Genomic DNA, 18,049 nt, shown 5'->3' on the forward strand with positions numbered 1-18,049 from the left:
TCCCTGAAATAAATGTATGATTACATACATACATACATCTGTCCACTCTTCTCATTTCCCACTGCTATCACCTTAGATTGGACCCCTCATCATCTCTCACCTGGCCTACTGCAATAGCCTCTTATGTAGTCTTGCTGTTTTCAATTTTACTCCCTTCCAATCAGCCATCTATGAAGCTGCCAAAATGATCTAAGACATAAATCTAGTCATGTTTCTCCCAAGTTGGAATAATTTCTATAGCATCCCACTGCTTAAAAAATTGATTTACTCACTCATGCAACAAATATTTACTGTTTAATGAAAACAGATATGCTGTTACGTCTTAGAAAATTAAATCAGAATCCCAAACAGCGTACAAACAAAAGAGGCAGCTTATATAAGGACATTTTAACAGTGTATAACCTTTTGCCAAAGATGTTTTTTTGCTGAATATGTATACACTGTGATTGGAATGTAATTTTTTGTTCAGAACTGAATCTCTGTGTCCATGGAACAATTCTCCTATTCTCCCTTATCCCAACCTCTGGCAACTACCATTCTACCTTCTGTTTCTAATGTTGCATCCTGACACTGGAAAAGAGACTGTTACAAACTAAGTGCTTTAAGCACCTTCAGCCCTCTAATCAGTCTTTTCAATGTCCTCCCAATTCTCAAAGATGGGAGCTCAGAGGAATATTGGCTTTTCCCGATCCTCCCTCTTAATTGGCTTGGAGAAACATTTCTCCAGATTGGGGAATCTCTTCCAGGCCTGACACCAAAGCCACACTCAGTGCTCAGCCCACTACTATAAAACGGCCTCTGCCTCGGAGTAATAAACAATTCAAATAGTGGGGATCTCTAATGAACCTCAAGGGGGTTCCTGCCTCTGAATCTATTCCTTCTTGTTTAGGTGTTTGAGAGATACATGCCCTATTCTCCTTAGTTCCTCTATCCCTCTACCCCTACCCATTTATTAAACTAAGACTTCTTAGAGAAGTATCATGCTGGAATTTATTTCTCCCAAAAGGGAGAAATAATTCTAGAAATTGATAGTAGTCATCAAAGTAACCCACCAGGTGAATTAAATGCTCCTTCGACATCTTTTATTTGTTTAGTTTCTAATAGAAGTAGAGCAGAGTCTTGGAAACACTGACCATTTGTCCCTATTGAATCAACTACCACCTTCCTTATGGGCAAACTGATGTTGGCAAAATTCACAGTGCACCTCCCATCAAAATTCAAATAAGTCCCTCAAAACTCTTCCCAGAATTAATTAATATCCTTTAAGTATAGAAGCCCTTCAAGGCATGAAACCCATAATAGAAGATTACAAGGCTCAAGGTCTCATTACCCTTTATACTAGCCCCTATTACTCTCCCATTCTTCTGGTGAGAAAACGTAAGGGCCGAGGGTGAAGGTTTGTCCAGAACCTCTGAGCAGTAAATAACACTGTCATCCCTTGACACTGTTGTTCCTAACACTCATATGTTACTAACAGCCATTCCTGCCGGAAGCAATTTTTTTTTTTTTTTACTGTAATTGATTTATGCAGTGCATTCTTTAGTATGCCAGGTGATGAAGCTAGCTAATACCTTTTTGCCTTCACTTAGGAACAAAAAATTTTCACCTGGACAGTAATGCCTCAGCGTTTTACTAAGAGTTCTTATTTATCACAAATTCTGAAGGCTGATATAAAGTTCCCTAGAAACTTATTTACAAAACAGAAGTAGAGTCACGGAGGTAGAAAACAAACTTATGGTTACCAAAGGACAAGGATGGGGAGGGATAAACTGGGAGACTGCGACTGACATATACACACGACTGTATATAAAATAGATAACTAATAAGAGCCTGCTGTATAGTACAGGGAACTCTACTCAATACTCTGAATGGCCTATCTGGGAAAAGAATCTAAAAATAAAAAAAGAGTAGATATAACTGATTCACTCTACTGTACGCCTGAAACTAACACAACATTGTAAATCAACTATACTCCAATAAAAATATAAAAAACAAAACAAAACAGAAAAGTTCCCTAGAGGTTCTACTTTGCAATATGTGGATGATTTGCTTCTTTGCTCTCCTTCTCAAACCTCCTCAAAGGAAGACAGTATTCACTTGCTAAAGCTTTTAGCCTTAAAGGCTTAAAGTTGCCAAAGAAAAATTGCAGTTTGCCCAAACCCAGATTCAATATTTAGGGCATCTGATATCAGAACAAGGGCTAAACCTAGACCTTGACAGACTTCATGGTGTCCTAAGTTTCCCAAAACTCAAAACCTAGTGCCAACTGTGAGGTTTTCTTGGTTTGGTTGGTTATTGACGAAACTGGATTCCAAATTTCTCTCTTATGGCCAAATTTCTATGTTTTCCTTAACAATAACAACCCTGGCCCAATTTTATGCGAAGAAGGAGACAACATAGACTTTAAAGGCCTTAAAGGAGAATTTGATGAACCCACCCGTCTTTGGGCATCCCAATTACCACATCCCCCCTTTTCTTTTTGTATATGAAAAGAAAGGGAATGCCCTTGGGGTGCTGACCCAAAAACATTGCCCCATAGGGTATTACAGCCAGCAACTGGACCCTGTGGCACAGGGATACCCCCCTTGCCTTAGAGCTATTAAGGCCACTGCCCTTTTGGTTAAGGCCACTGAGAAAATCATTATGGGATCCGCTTTAACCATTTTTGTACCTCATGCAGTAGAAGCTCTCCTGAATTCTCATCACACTCAACATTTCTCTGCCAGCTACCTCACCTCCTGTTAAATCCTTTTGTCAGCTGCCCCTCACATCATTCTTCTACGTTGTAATACCTTATCCTGGCTACTCTTCTCCCCTCCATCATTTTCAAAGTCCCTCATGACTGCTTAATGCTGATGAACTAACTCCTGACTCCTGGTGATGATCTACAGGAAATTCCATCAGGTAATAATGCCGACTTCTCATGGCTCACTGAGGGTTCTTTAAAAGGTGACAATGGCGAATACTGTGCTGGGTATGTTATTCCAATTCCTTTTAGTGTTGTTGAGGCAGCATCTTTTTCTATGGCTACTTTGACCCAACAGGCTGAATTATACACCCTTACACAGGCTTGTACTTTAGCCAAGGATAAAACTGCCAATATTATATTTGAGTTGGCCAAAAAAGTTCATTCAGTTAGTGAATACGTTGTTCAATAAAATTCTTGATGAAAATGAAAAATGTCTTTTTTTTTTTTTTAAACATCTTTATTGGAGCATAATTGCTTTACAATGGTATGTTAGTTTCAGCTTCACAACAAAATGAATCAGTTATATATATACATATGTTCCTATATCTCTTCCCGCTTGCGTCACCCTCCCTCCCACCCTCCCTATCCCACCCCTCCAGGCGGTCACACAGCACCGAGCTGATCTCCCTGTGCTATGCGGCTGCTTCCCACTAGCTATCTACCTTACGTTTGGTAGTGTATACATGTCCATGCCTCTTTATTGCTTTGTCACCGTTTACCCTTCCCCCTCCCCATAGCCTCAAGTCCATTCTCTAGTAAGTCTGTGTCTTTATTCCTGTTTCACCCCTAGGTTTTTCATGACATTTTTTTTTTCTTAAATTCCATATATATGTGTTAGCATACGGTATTTGTCTCTCTCTTTCTGACTTACTTCACTCTGTATGACAGACTCTAGGTCTATCCACCTCATTACAAATAGCTCAATTTCGTCTCTTTTTATGGCTGAGTAATATTCCATTGTATATATGTGCCACATCTTCTTTATCCATTCATCCGATGATGGACACTTAGGTTGTTTCCATCTCTGGGCTATTGTAAATAGAGCTGCAATGAACATTTTGGTACATGACTCTTTTTGAATTATGGTTTTCTCAGGGTATATGCCCAATAGTGGGATTGCTGGGTCATATGGTAGTTCTATTTGTAGCTTTTTAAGGAACCTCCATACTGTTCTCCACAGTGGCTGTATCAATTTACATTCCCACCAACAGTGTAAGAGGGTTCCCTTTTCTCCACACCCTCTCCAGCATTTATTGTTTCTAGATTTTTTGATGATGGCCATTCTGACTGGTGTGAGATGATATCTCATTGTAGTTTTGATTTGCATTTCTCTAATGATTAGTGATGTTGAGCATTCTTTCATGTGTTTGTTGGCACTCTGTATATCTTCTTTGGAGAAATGTCTATTTAGGTCTTCTGCCCATTTTTGGATTGGGTTGTTTGTTCTTTTGTTATTAAGCTGCATGAGCTGCTTATAAATTTTGGAGATTAATCCTTTGTCAGTTGCTTCATTTGCAAATATTTTCTCCCATTCTGAGGGTTGTCTTTTGGTCTTCTTTATGGTTTCCTTTGCTGCGCAAAAGCTTTTAAGTTTCATTAGGTCCCATTTGTTTACTTTTGTTTTTATTTCCATTTCTCTAGGAGGTGGGTCAAAAAGGATCTTGCTGTGATTTATGTCATAGAGTGTTCTGCCTATGTTTTCCTCTAAGAGTTTGATAGTTTCTGGCCTTACATTTAGGTCTTTAATCCATTTTGAGCTTATTTTTGTGTATGGTGTTAGGGAGTGATCTAATCTCATACTTTTACATGTAGCTGTCCAGTTTTCCCAGCACCACTTATTGAATAGGCTGTCCTTTCTCCACTGTACATTTCTGCCTCCTTTGTCAAAGATAAGGTGACCATATGTGCGTGGGTTTATCTCTGGGCTTTCTATCCTGTTCCATTGATCTATATTTCTGTTTTTGTGCCAGTACCATACTGTCTTGATTACTGTAGCTTTGTAGTATAGTCTGAAGTCAGGAAGCCTGATTCCTCCAGCTCCATTTTTCGTTCTCAAAATGAAAAATGTCTTTTATTTTTACTTAAAACAGAAAGAAACTTTTTAGCCAACTCAATACTAATAGTAGATATGCTTTTGGAGTAGCTCATGATTTTGGAATGTTATGGAAGCAATGTGGCTTCCTTACTTCCGGTGGACATAAAATTTTAAAATGGCCCCTATGTTCAGAAATTATGAATGCAATACTCTTACCTCCCACTGTCAGCTATTATTAAGATTCTGAGGCATTCTAAACTTGACTCTCTGGAAGCTAAGGGAAATCACCTTGCCGATATTTCTGAAAGGAAGGCTGCCCTTAAAGGAACCAACAATAGCCAAACCACTGTCATGGTCCAAAGGGATATTTCTCCAAATGATAATTTAGAAAAACTGGCTAGAGAATCCCAACAATTGGCCTCAGAAAATGGAAAACAAGATTGGAAATTCAACAACTGTTGGTGTGATAAAAAAGAGAAAGCTCTGGTTTGGACCAAGTAAGAACCCAGTTTTACCCTGGAGTCTAAAATTCCCACTTCTCACCACTGTACATGCATTAAACCATTAATCTACTAAAAAAATGTTAGTCTTCATGAATCAGTATAGATGGGGAAACATTAATAAGGTTGCAAAAGTATCTCACTTGTCCCACTTTTCCAAAGTACAACCCAGGGAAGCCTGTTCATACTGTTCCCAGACATTTTAAACTGCTTAATGGACCATTAGGGATCCAGCAAATGGATTTCACACAATTTACTCCATCTAATGGATACAAATATGTTTTAGTTATGGTCTGTATGTTTTCACACTGGACCAAAGCCTTCCCTTGCAGACAGGCTACTGCCTCTTCTGAGGATAAATTTCTTTTGGAAAAGATTATCCCTACCTGGGGAAATCTTCCTTAACTTCACAGTGATTGCCCAGGTGCTTCAAAATGTCTATGCTGTTTGGCTAGTTTTACAACACTATTACTGTTCTTACCACCCCCAATCCTCTGGTTTAGTCGAACACACTACTGGTATTAAGATTCAACTGTCAAAATTTGTAAAGGCCCTCCAAATACCCTGGCCAAAAGCATTGCGGCTGGTCCTTCTAAATTACAGGTCCGCCCCTTTTGGAACTCATAAACCCTTAGCCTTTGAGATAGTCACAAGATGCCCAATGCACTTGGCTTCTGCTTCTTTTGACCTAAAACTGATAAAAGGAGAGATACTCTAATATTGCAAAAGCCTAATTGCTTCTATTAAAAATAATGTTTTGGGAATTCCCTGGTGGTCCAGTGGTTAGGACTCCATGCTTCCACTGGAGGGGGACCGGGTTTGATCCCTGGTCAGGGAACTAAGATCCTGCAAGCCGTGTGGTGCGGCCAAAAAAAAAAAAAAAGTTTTGACAGATCAATCTTTTCACAGTGTGCCCTTGGGAGACAAAAACTTGAAACATCACACCTTGCAATCTGCAAATTTTGTCTTTTAAAAAAGACACTTCCAGATGAACTCTCTTCAACCTTGCTGGAAAGGCCCCTATCGAGTACTGCTAACCAACCCTTGTGCTGCCAAACTCCCAAGGAATAGACTCTTAGAGTCACATGAGACACCTAAAGAAAGCACCAAACCCTGACTGGACCTGCACATAATCTGGTGACCTGAAAGAAAAGATTTCCTGGAATTGACGCAGATGACATCTGATGAAACAGTTTTCCCCAGATATCCAGAAAATGCTTGTTGGAAATTTGTTGCTAAACCTTTGATGATGACATAATGCTTCAGGTGATCTCCAATGTCTATGATCTTGATAACATATGGCCTTTAGACATAAAGTACCTTAGAGTTTTCCCTCCTACCCCTCCTTCCTTGTTACTCAAATGTGACCTTAACAGGCTTCTAATCTGTGCACTTTCCCTCCAACGTGAGATGCTACACCCAGCAAAAGTCCTTCATGATACTGAAGGACAAAAAGCTAAAACTAGAAAACGTGACTCTTGATCAGCAATGCTTTCAGAGAAAGGTCTTGATCAAAAGGGGGAAATGTTAAAAATTAAAACACAGAAATTTGAATTAAATACAGTTGGGAGTTTGGAAGGGGGAGATCTCATGTCCTGCGACTACAGCAGAGCCCAATAGAAAGAAGGAAGACATCTCTTCTTTCCTGAAAAAGACTCAGCCAATGAAAACCCATACTGTTTATTTACCATAGCCCTCTCACCTTCCTTTTCCTCTCTATGAAAGCATTATCCTTCCCTTGTGGGGGTGGGGTGGGGGAGGGGGAGACACCTGAGTGTAGCTCATCATGGTTGCAGACTCCAAACTGCAATTCTCTGACTGATCCCAAATAAACGCATCTTTGCTAGAGAAATATCTAGCAGTCTATTTGTTTCAGGTCAACACTGGAAACAACCTAAATGCCTATTAACAGGAAAAAGGATAAATTATGGTAGAGTCGTACAATAACTTATAATACAGCAGTAAAGCTGATTGAGCAACAGCTATACATAACAGCATGGATCAATCTTAGTAACATATTGTTGACTGGAAAAAAAGACAGCAAGTCCCATTTATAGTGAGATATCCTTTTTTATAAAGTTCAAAAGTGGGTAAGATAAATTAAATAATACATTGTTTTTGCATTTACATCTGGTAATTATCTGGTAATTCTTTGTTTTTTAAAGCAAGGCACGATACACATAACATTCAGATGAATGATTACCACTGGTACAGTGGGCAGGGGGACAGAATGAGGAGGAGTATAGGTAGATCTAAGGTACTAGCAGTTTTCTAGTTCTTGGGTTGGGTGGTGGGTTCATGGGTATTTATTACATTAATAAATAATAAAGAAAATGAGCCAACCATGAATCAACAATGATAGTGTGTCACAAACCAAGAATTATAAAAATACAATTCTCCCTTTCCTCAGATTAGGCCCTTAATAATCCCATTGCCTATGCAAGGCTCTATCACTGCAATTACTGTGTTGTAATTATTTATGCGTGTCTGTGTATCTCACTGAACCAACAGCTCAGAGAGAATGTGTCTTCATTATCCTTATATCACCAGCATCCACGACAGTGTCTGGTTCATACAGTTTATTGAATTAACTAATCAATACAAAACTGATTATCCGGGAATTTCAAAGTAAAAACAACTCAAAGTATTAGCTATTATTTTATTTTGAAAATATCATTTAATAGATGGGAAAAAAAGACAGTGAATCTGAAGGAAGTACATTTGACCTAAGAAAATAAAACCTAGATTCCTGACTTTACATTTTGATCCTTTTCTCTTCCCTGAGTCTTTATATTTTATTTTTAATACTTCATATTCTAGAAAATTCTGTTTATAAAATGGTCAGCAAAATTTCTTAAGATGTCTCCAAGCTCAAATTAGAAAGTTACATCAATCAGAAAGAGTCTATAAGCCTTATTTTTTAAAAAAGATATTAAACTGGCACATTTAGTAGTTAAAAAGACAACTAGACCGAACTACAAAAAGACATTCTTAAATAGCACTAAAAATATAAAGTGAATTACTTTGCCCATTGTTTTCAACATGGTAAAAAAATCCTTTTATAAAACATATTTACATATAGCTAGAGTTGGAAATTCCCTGGCGGTCCAGTGCTTAGGACTCTGTGCCTCCAGTGCAGGGGGCATGTGTTCCATCCCTGGTCAAGGAACTAAGATCCCCCATGCCAGGTGGTGTGGCCAAAAACCAACAACAACAAAACATATAGCTAGAGTGGTAAAATTAATCAATACTATTGATATTATTAAAATAGCTTGTAAAAGAACAAAATATTAGGGTAGAAAAAGATGGCTTAATCAAAAATTAAATCTTTCCATCTTAAAATAAGTTGAGTTTGCAGACTTCCCTGGTGGCACAGTGGTTAAGAATCTGCCTGCCAACACAAGGGACACGGGTTCAAGCCCTGGTCCGGGAACAACAAATCTCATGTGCCACAGCTACTGGCTGAGCCTGTGCTCTAGAGCCCACAAGCCACAACTACTGAGCCTGCGAGCCACAGCTACTGAAGCCCACGTGCCTAGAGTCCGTGCTCCGCAACAAAGAGAAGCCACTGCAGTGAGAAGCTCGCACACCGCAAAGAAGAGCGGCCCCTGCTCGCCACAACTAGAGAAAAGCCCACGCGCAGCAACGAAGACGCAATGCAGCCAATACATAAATAAATAAAAATAAGTTGAGTTTGCATTTATTTATAAAACTTGAGATTGACTTTTTCCATTCAAAGATCAAAATATTAGGTTTTTATAAGCATACGGATGCTATTCTCAATCCCTACCTCTTCCCCTGCTCCCTGCAACAGGAGAGTTTCTGTAATAAATATTTTCTCTATTTTCAGAACAGCTATAAGACTTTGGGACGAGAACCAAGTTGCTATGGTATATGTCAAAGAAACATTCCCTAGGCAAAAGATATTAAAACAAAAGAATAAGTTAAATTCTACTTACTTATGCCTCACTGAATATGCTCATTTTAACTCTAGATACCAGTATACGAAGTTCAATTCTCTTAATTTATACTATATATACATTTTTCTCATATTAACTTAGTGGTTTTTAGAAAGAAAACCTCATTGACTTGAGCCTCCAAATTTAGAGTTTGTGATTATTCTGAGTTAAGCTCAAATTTACCTTTAAATTATCAATTAAAAAAAAGTTTGTTGGCCAAATGAATCTATGAATAGAAATTTAGAAAAGATATGTTACTTGTGTTTCTAAAAATAATACTTTTGGGCTTCCCTGGTGGCACAGCGGTTGAGAGTCCACCTGCCGATGCAGGGGACACGGGTTCGTGCCCCGGACCGGGAAGATCCCACATGCCGCGGAGCGGCTGGGCCCGTGAGCCATGGCCGCTGAGCCTGCGCGTCCGGAGCCTGTTGCTCTGCAATGGGAGAGGCCACAACAGTGAGAGGCCCGCGTACCGAAAAATAAATAAATAAGTAAATAAAAATAATACTTTTAAGTTCTTTAAAGCACTTGTTTATAGTAAAAGCCATGTTAGTGTTACTAAGTCATCTACTGTCACCAACAAGGTCTCTGGATTGGAATTTCAGTCATTTCAACACATACCTTTTACAAGTATCCGAAATAAGAGAGGTGGATGAGTTGCTAGAGAATCTTGCTGTTTCTAGTCCTTTTGTGTCTGGGTGGTGGTGGAGGCAGGCAGATTGTATTCTTTGCCTCAAAATGTGTTAGTAAATAAAAATAAAGGATGGCAGGCCTGATGCTTCTACCTCTAAAGAGAACTTGACCTTTATGTAATGTTTCCTCCATTGTTCTGCCTGTCTGAGACACTGAACCCTGATGTACCTGCTTGCCTAGACGGTCTGTACAAATAATGTGATTCATGGTGAACACCTACTTTCCTTCAGGGTCTGGAATTTAGGGGGTTGTGGCTGGGTGCAGAGGGTGCCTATATGATCAGCCCCAATAAAACTGCTGGATTTCGAGTCTTCATTAAGCAGGCTTCTCTGGGCAGAGAAGCAAGTTAACAAGTGTTAACTGCTTTTTATCGCTGGAAGAATGAGCACATTGTATGGACCACACTGGGTGGGAGAATGTTGGAAGCTTATGCTTGGATTCTTCCAGAGTCCATCTGATGTGTTTTTCCCTTGTCATAATAAACCATAGCCATGATTACAAGTGACTCTTAGTTCTGTGAGCCTGTCTAGCAAGTCATCAAATGTGTGGAAATGGTGTCAGACTCCTAAAAAAGTAATTCATAGCTTTTCATTTATTTCAACTTTTAGGAAGCAGAGGAAGAAGACAGTAAGCTGGATTATCTAAGGAAATATGAATAAAAATTTAGTTAGCTATAGTTTTAGATAAAAAGGTGTCTTCTTTGTCAACTTTTATTTATGTATTCATGTATGTATGCTGGCCTTAAAGGTGCTTACATCTTACATAGGGAAACATGTACACACATATACACAATAAAGTGTTACAGGTAGCATAACAGATACATATAAATGCACACAGAAGACATGTTCAATCCTACTTGGGATTATGCAATGTATAGCCAGGAAAAATTTCAAAAAAGAGCAGCTTAAGATGCATGTTGAGGGGACCTCCCTGGTGGGCCAGTAGTTAAGAATCCGCCTTCCAATGCTGGGGACACGGGCCGGATCCCTGGTCGGGGAACCAAGATCCCACGTGCCACGGGGCAACTAAACCTGCATGCCGCAACTAGAGAGCCTGCACGCCACAACTACTGAGCCCGCGTGCTCTGGAGCCCACGCACCACAACTAGAGAGAAGTCCATGTGCTGCAACTAAGACCCGACACAGCCAAAAATCAATCAATCAATAAATATTAAAAAAAAAAAAAAGATTCATGTTGAAAGTTGAGGTGGCCAAAATGATGATGATGGTGATGGTAATAGGAGGTCATTTCAGTTAGAGGGCACAGAGTAAGATATGGAGGCATAAGGTGTATTCAGAGACACTCCAAATATGTAGAGTATGAGCAATTCTTGGCAACAGCCATAACACAGAATGCCTTCTACTTCAATGTTTTAGCTTTTCTATAACTCACTTAGAGCGACATGGTACTTTTAGGTTGCAATCTTCACTGTAAAAGTAGAAATTGGCTTTGTGTGCTTAGGATGCAGGGTATAAGTCAGAAAATCAAAAAGCCCTGAAACAAATTCCATTCTACTATAATTTAATTAGAAAGTGCTAATTACCAACAGACCAGTTTGCAAAAAGTTACTCCAAATATACCTTAATGTTAAAAAAGTCTATAAACACCAGCACAAAAGCAAAAACAATTTTGAGATGTTTATATGAGAATCCTTGTGAGAATGGGAGGTAACCAGGGCTTTCTATGTAGCTACAATATTTCTGGCTTATTTCATCATTTCTGTATTCCCCATGAGGAACTCTACGAATTTTACATTTCTGATTGTTGCTATATATTATGTTTTATATTCCCCTTTGTTTTAGAAACATATGATAAATAACAGACACGTGCCACTAGAATTAGGTACAAGGTCGATTTTGTCAGTAACCCAGGTTTTGGGTAAATGAATAATGGAACTGAGGTTCACTTTAAAGTAACATTTAAAAATGTACCCCCTTGCTAGTCTTCAAATTACAGAAGTGTTTGAGAGTTATGTATCACTTGACATGTGATACTAAGTTACTAACTGATTTATGAGAAAACTGCTTTCTTTAAAAAAATCAGAATCTTAAAACTATGCACAGAATTAGACTCAAGTCCATTTTTTGTTACTGATCTCAAGGAAAAGGAGCATTTTTGAATAATACCAGAAAGTTGCTAATTGTTACCTCCAATCAAGTTTTAGAAAAACATAAGTTGCATTCTTCAACAAAATAGTCAAAGCAAGTAACTAATATTTAAAATACATCATTTCACATTATAGTTACTTTATCATATGACACACTTGAAGTGAACATCAATTATATCTGCACACAGGAAATTTCTTTTCATTCTATTCCCATGCAGTGCATGCAGCTAAATATAGTTTGTGAAAAGCAACCCGCTTTATAATACTTAGCACTTAGAGTTCAGTTAAGTTCAAAGAAGTATTAACTGTTAATAGGAAAGGTGGTTAGCTGTGGAAAAAGAGGACCTGCAAATTCATCATAAAGAAAAAGTAAAATAATGAAGGAACATACTGAATTACCTCATTATTCTATCACCTATTGTTGTTCCTCTGATATTAAATCTAGTGAAGGGAACACAATAACTAAAGTCACTCACAAAGACTTCAAAGAACCAAATATTTAAAGCATTAAGGCCACCACTTTTATCGTTAATCATCTAAATCTAAAATACTTTTGTTTCCCTTTGTGACTTAGGGTATTATGTGAGAATATGTCATTCCACTAAATGTGTATGAGCAAATTAAGGAAACAGAAACATTCACTGAAGATAGATTAGAAGGAAGACATTGCACTTAATCCCTTTTATCTTTAAAAAAAATTAGAACCTAACCCTGTTAGGTTCAGATTCATATTTATCAATACCCTCAACTGGAACACACTAGCTCCCCAGGGCTGAGTTGCTCTTTGGGAACTAAATAATTAAGTCCTGAGCTGGCTCATTTGTCCTAACCATAAGACTGTATAACCAGCAAGCAAAGAATAATAGAGCTTTTAACTCCCTAGGAGTTCAGTTCTTTCTCTATGATTACTTTTCCTCTGCAATTTTAATAAAGAATAAACTTGAATCACTAGAAATACTGAGAAAGTGATTATAATGATGACTAAATAGATGACAGCAAATTTACAGTATGCAAAGGATTTTGGCTTTAAAAATGAAGGCCATGTTCCACAGAGTCCAGAGTAGGTAAATGGAACCAAATTTCTATGCAAATAAATATTTTTTAAAAAAGTAACTAACAGGCAGTATACAGTTAATATCTTTAATCTTTACATAAAAAATCTTTACAGTATCTTAATTGAGTCTATTAACTAAAAACTATTCAAGACTATGTGAGAACTTCTTCAGGAAGCTTACTTAGATACTCGTCTTTTTTTTAGAGAGCAAAAAACCTCTCGGGTTTGGCAAGAGGAAGAGCTATCAGCCAGGCCATCATTCTGTTTACTAGAAGATGGATTTGGCGCTGTGAAAACAGTTTACATGAAGACCATCTAAATAATATACCTGACCACTTTCCTTTCATTCCAAGGGCACCTGTTTACGTTTCTAAATCCAATATATAAAATCACTAAGAGAAACACATAGTCCTTTCATTTATTGCTTTTTTTATACCATATTTGAAAGTATATGTTTGATTAATTGTTTCTTTCTTCAATTTAGTTTCCATTTAACATTCTGTGTTCCTGCTGTAGACAAAGTTAAAGGGGACTGAACGTGGTGATTCATAGATTTCACTGTTTTAAACTTTGGTTATCTGTCAATAGAGGCATTTTACCATACACTATAGCTTGGTTTCTCTCTATAAGACCTATTTGCTATAAAGCAGGGATCAGCGAACTATGGCTCTTGGGGCAAATCTGGCCAGCTGCCTGTTATTCTAATGGCCCATAGAAGAATAACAGTTTTTACATTTGTAAATGGTTACATTTTTTAAATGATTATAGACGTGCCTACATAACTGCCTCCATTTTGCCTCTTGGCCAACAAAGCCTAAAATATTTACTATCTGGCTTTTTAGGAAAAAGTCTGTTGACCTCTGCTATAGAGAGTCCCAGTTATATTTATACCGAGACTAGCTATAGTTAATGAGCAGAGCATTCCATTTTAAAGTACCTATGTTAGTTGTTAAGGCCTTTATTTTCTAAGACATTTCCTTCTCATGCTTGTTCTCAGCTCAGAAATGAAAACCTGGGTCATATTTATTTAACCAAATTATAAGAATGCAAATCTTTATTAAAAAATCATAACTTTGTGTTGCAAAGAACTGTTTTGATATTTTTGTTAAATGCGTTGAAAATGGCTTAGCTATAAACTTTTTAGGTTTCATTTAAAAAATTAAATGTGTGGCAAAAAAATTATGAGATCCACTATGTAATTCTTCATACAAATTAAAGTACAGATCTAAGTATATACTCTTTTACCATTTTCAATTTTGGGACCATCTCTAGCCTAACCAAACTAATCTTGACTGGGTTTCTTAATGACCTTTAAGACATGCATCCTTTTAGTTGGGCATTTCATCCAAGTGTGAAATGTTTCCTTAGATTCTAAGAACCAAATGGTATTTTTACAGTAGAGCTTTGAAATTCTTTGTCCCTTTGGAAATAGAAATTCTCAAAATTCATATGCCTATTTATAAGCTGGTAAATTATTCTTTTCATGTTCTGAAGAAGCAAAATTTTCTTAAACTTTCTCTCTTTAGAATAAAAGTCAACATACCCATTCCTCCAAATTTAGAAGTAAGATAAATGGGCAGTTTTCTGAAGGATGAACAGCCCTTAGAAAGGTACAGAAATGAAAAGTACATTTTATATAGGTAGTTCAAGATTTAATCAAGATGGTGCTCAGGAAGTTAGGAACTATCAAAATTACTTAGAGAAAAGTCAGAAGGAAGATTTTCCACCATTTACAAATTTTTGGTAAATAGCTAGGAAAGAATAATGCAAAGGAAAACTGATGTAACTGTGAAACAGTCACTATAATCACTTTAGCATTACCTCAGTATGCACAACTTTGTGTGTGTGTGTGTATATATACACATATATACATATATAATATTGAATTTATTTCATATATTTATGGAAACTGTTTTCCATGTTCTTATAAATGGCTTGTGTATCTGTCTTCTCTTTTCAGTAAGTTAACTTTCTCAATGGGAAGAATTTTATTATTCTTCTGTTACTACTACTATGTCCTATAGAATAAAACAAAATAATATATAGGACAAACTAAGGTTAAATACCTAAACTGAGTGTACAGAATATTAATAATATTTAGTTTAAAAAACAAAAAAAGCAGGGAAGCAAATGTAGACCCAGAGGTGGTTTCAAATCTGGACCTAACCATGAGAGCATGAATTCAAGAGTACGTGCGTGAAGTGGGGTCACTTCCAGGTTGTTGTCCCTGATCATCTCTCCTCTAAAAGAGTCTGCTAGTCTAGTTCAGCACCTGGGTTTCTTGGGTCAAGGAAGCTATCAGGTGCCAATTTTGTGGCAGATCCAAATCTCAGGAGAATCCCTAAAACATATAAATCATCTAAGTATTATGAAAATGATAAGTAAGTGATAACACTCTATAGAAATACACTATCATTTCTAGTCAGATATCCAAAATAAGGACAATATGCTGCAAGACATTTTGTATTCTCTAGGACCCACTCTCCCCACAAATCCTCCTTTCTCATTCATGTTATACTACTGTGTAAAAAAAAAAAATCTCCTTAGGTCTAGAATATACAAAACCCCTGCTTAGCACCTCAGTTTCCTCAGCTATAAAGCAGGCTAGGTAAAAGTGTTAAATAATTAACCTAAATAGAAGATGCTAAATAATTATGATTTTTTGCAAGTGTCTAATATTTACCAAAAATATATGATTTTCTTATTTAAACAAACAGACCTGGTAAGTGACATGGTGCATTTTACTAGAAGTTGATACTTAAATTTTATTTTCCATTATGACCTTAGTATCATTTTAAGCTATGTAAGTACAGAAAAAAACCAAGGACATATGTTTGCTTACATCATTAGAAAGCCATAAATTTACGAACTTAAAATAATTATAGACTCTAGCTCTCCACCCAGGGTTTTAGAAACCATCAACTTGATTTTCAAATTGTGCTATGCTTGCCAACCTTCTCTGCATACATCAAGCGGTAATAATATCGTAAGGGACTCCCTCTGGGTATGGAAAGAAATGAAACTAAGTTTTACTTGTCTAAAATATATACTAAGAATTTGAAGACTAATGTGTGGCAGGTAACGAGAAGATGTTTGATTAGTCTCTAAATACAAATATAAGCAAAGATTACTCCCTCTACATTTAAAAACAGGGTCATTGCAAAGTAAACACGTTGACCAAATATGACCAAAGGAAGATACATATCTATCTTCATAGTTAAGAAAAGGCAGTTTCACTGAACTGCAAGCTACAACGTTCAGGAATTTTGCTTGTCCTCTGTTAGTCTTTATCCCTGTAGCCATTCTTACTGTAATTGCTTTTTAAAGTCTAAGTAGCTACACAGAATATCTTGGTTGTTTAATACACCTGTCATTTATTCAGTGCTTTCAATTTGAGACAAGTCCTTGCACTGATTGATTTTTTTCTAAATTCTGACAACAATTCTAGACAATCATAACCCCATTTTATAGATAAGGAAACTGAACCTTAAAGAGACATTAAGTAATTTGAATGATGAAGCAGCTAGTAAATGGTAAAAACAGAATATAAGTCATTATGCTCTTAATCATTATATAACATTGCCATTCTTTAATGGGAAATTAATCTTTTCACTTGACAGAAATGTCAGCATATTTTATAAATAGCAGAACATTGAGCATAAAAATATGTGATGTGGGTTCTTCATGCTTGTGTAAGCTAGGATTTTAAAGATAAAATTTCATTCTCTGGAAGAAGACAGAACTTACAATGAGATATGATGGCACTGATTATGGAAATAGCTTTAGAAATGTACGGAATGCAATATAGTTTAAAAGATTTACTTTATCTACTAAAAAATAAAATATATCCTTATGAACACATAATATGAAAAATGGAAAAAGTATATGAACGTATTAGCAATTTAATTCTTTACTGTAGTTATAATATTTGTTACTTGGTGTGATTTTTCATTTTTGAAATTGAGTTACTAAGTTTAGTAGAAGTCAGAGAAAAACATACTGTTCTCAAAAAGAGAACTTTACCACGCTACCTTAATCCAGGGTCAAGAGAGAAGCAGAAAAACTGAACGTTAAAAAAACCCAAAACTGATAAAGGCCAGGATGTCTACAGGGCAATCTGACAACTAAATATAACTAACTTCATAAATAACCTGTTGGTCATTCTCAACATTCCTTTCTCTTGATCTGTAAATTGAGGACCAAGCCTTAGTGCTGAAGATACAGAGCAATGAGACATTCTATTCTCCACAGTTTGCTCAAAGAATGTAATACATGAAATTATTTATAATTTAGAAAATTCTATGAGTTTATATGACTGAGACACCCTTAGAGGAAAAAGCTGTCAAAAATGGAGAAACTCCTTTATGTGACTTCAAACAAAGGCTTGTGAATTATACTCTTTATAGTTCATGTTAATTAAAAATTTACCAACCTATCACCAGGTCCTGCTCGATACCTTGCACCTGGGATCAGCACTGGGTCATCATCACTGTCATCTGTGTCCTGGAGAGCAGAGTCCCTGGCCAATGTTTCCTCATGAGCCAAAGGCCCAATGGCTTCTGTTTGTGATTGAGGTTCGGGATTGCTGGTACTCTGACTGGTAGCACTTTCAGTGCTAGTTTGATCTGAAGTTCCTGGTTCCTTGCCTTTTTCAGACAAAGTGGATTCTTCGGGAACCCCACCAGGGCTATCAAGATTGAAGTCATTCCTTTCTCCTGAACCGGAATCCAATGGCTCAAAAGTAAACTTATCTGATTGTGCTGTCAGAAAATAAGTAGTAACAATTGGTCATGTTGGCAACACTAATTATTTAATCTAACTTCAGAGCTGACACTTAGACAATTTCTAATATAAAGTCTAATCCCCCTATATGAAGAACAAAATTCCACAACACATCTATTTGGAAATGGTCTCTAACTCTGGAGAGACTAATACAGATTAAGGCTTCTTTT

The 18,049-nt window shown here is 36.9% G+C and overlaps 1 protein-coding gene across 5 annotated transcripts in view; it reads right to left on the bottom strand.

Annotated features, from left to right (window-relative positions):
- Positions 1 to 18,049, bottom strand: part of DCAF6 (DDB1 and CUL4 associated factor 6) — a 173,967-nt gene that overhangs the window by 27,043 nt on the left and 128,875 nt on the right. For all 5 annotated transcript variants that reach the window (XM_030875551.3, XM_030875554.3, XM_030875555.3 and 2 more), the window contains one exon: positions 17,530 to 17,857. In XM_030875551.3, the coding sequence (XP_030731411.1) occupies positions 17,530 to 17,857 (328 nt within the window). The remainder of the gene's footprint in view (positions 1 to 17,529; positions 17,858 to 18,049) is intronic.

This window comes from Globicephala melas, chromosome 1 (genome assembly GCF_963455315.2).
Source record: "Globicephala melas chromosome 1, mGloMel1.2, whole genome shotgun sequence".
Classification (NCBI taxonomy): Eukaryota; Metazoa; Chordata; class Mammalia; order Artiodactyla; family Delphinidae; genus Globicephala; species Globicephala melas.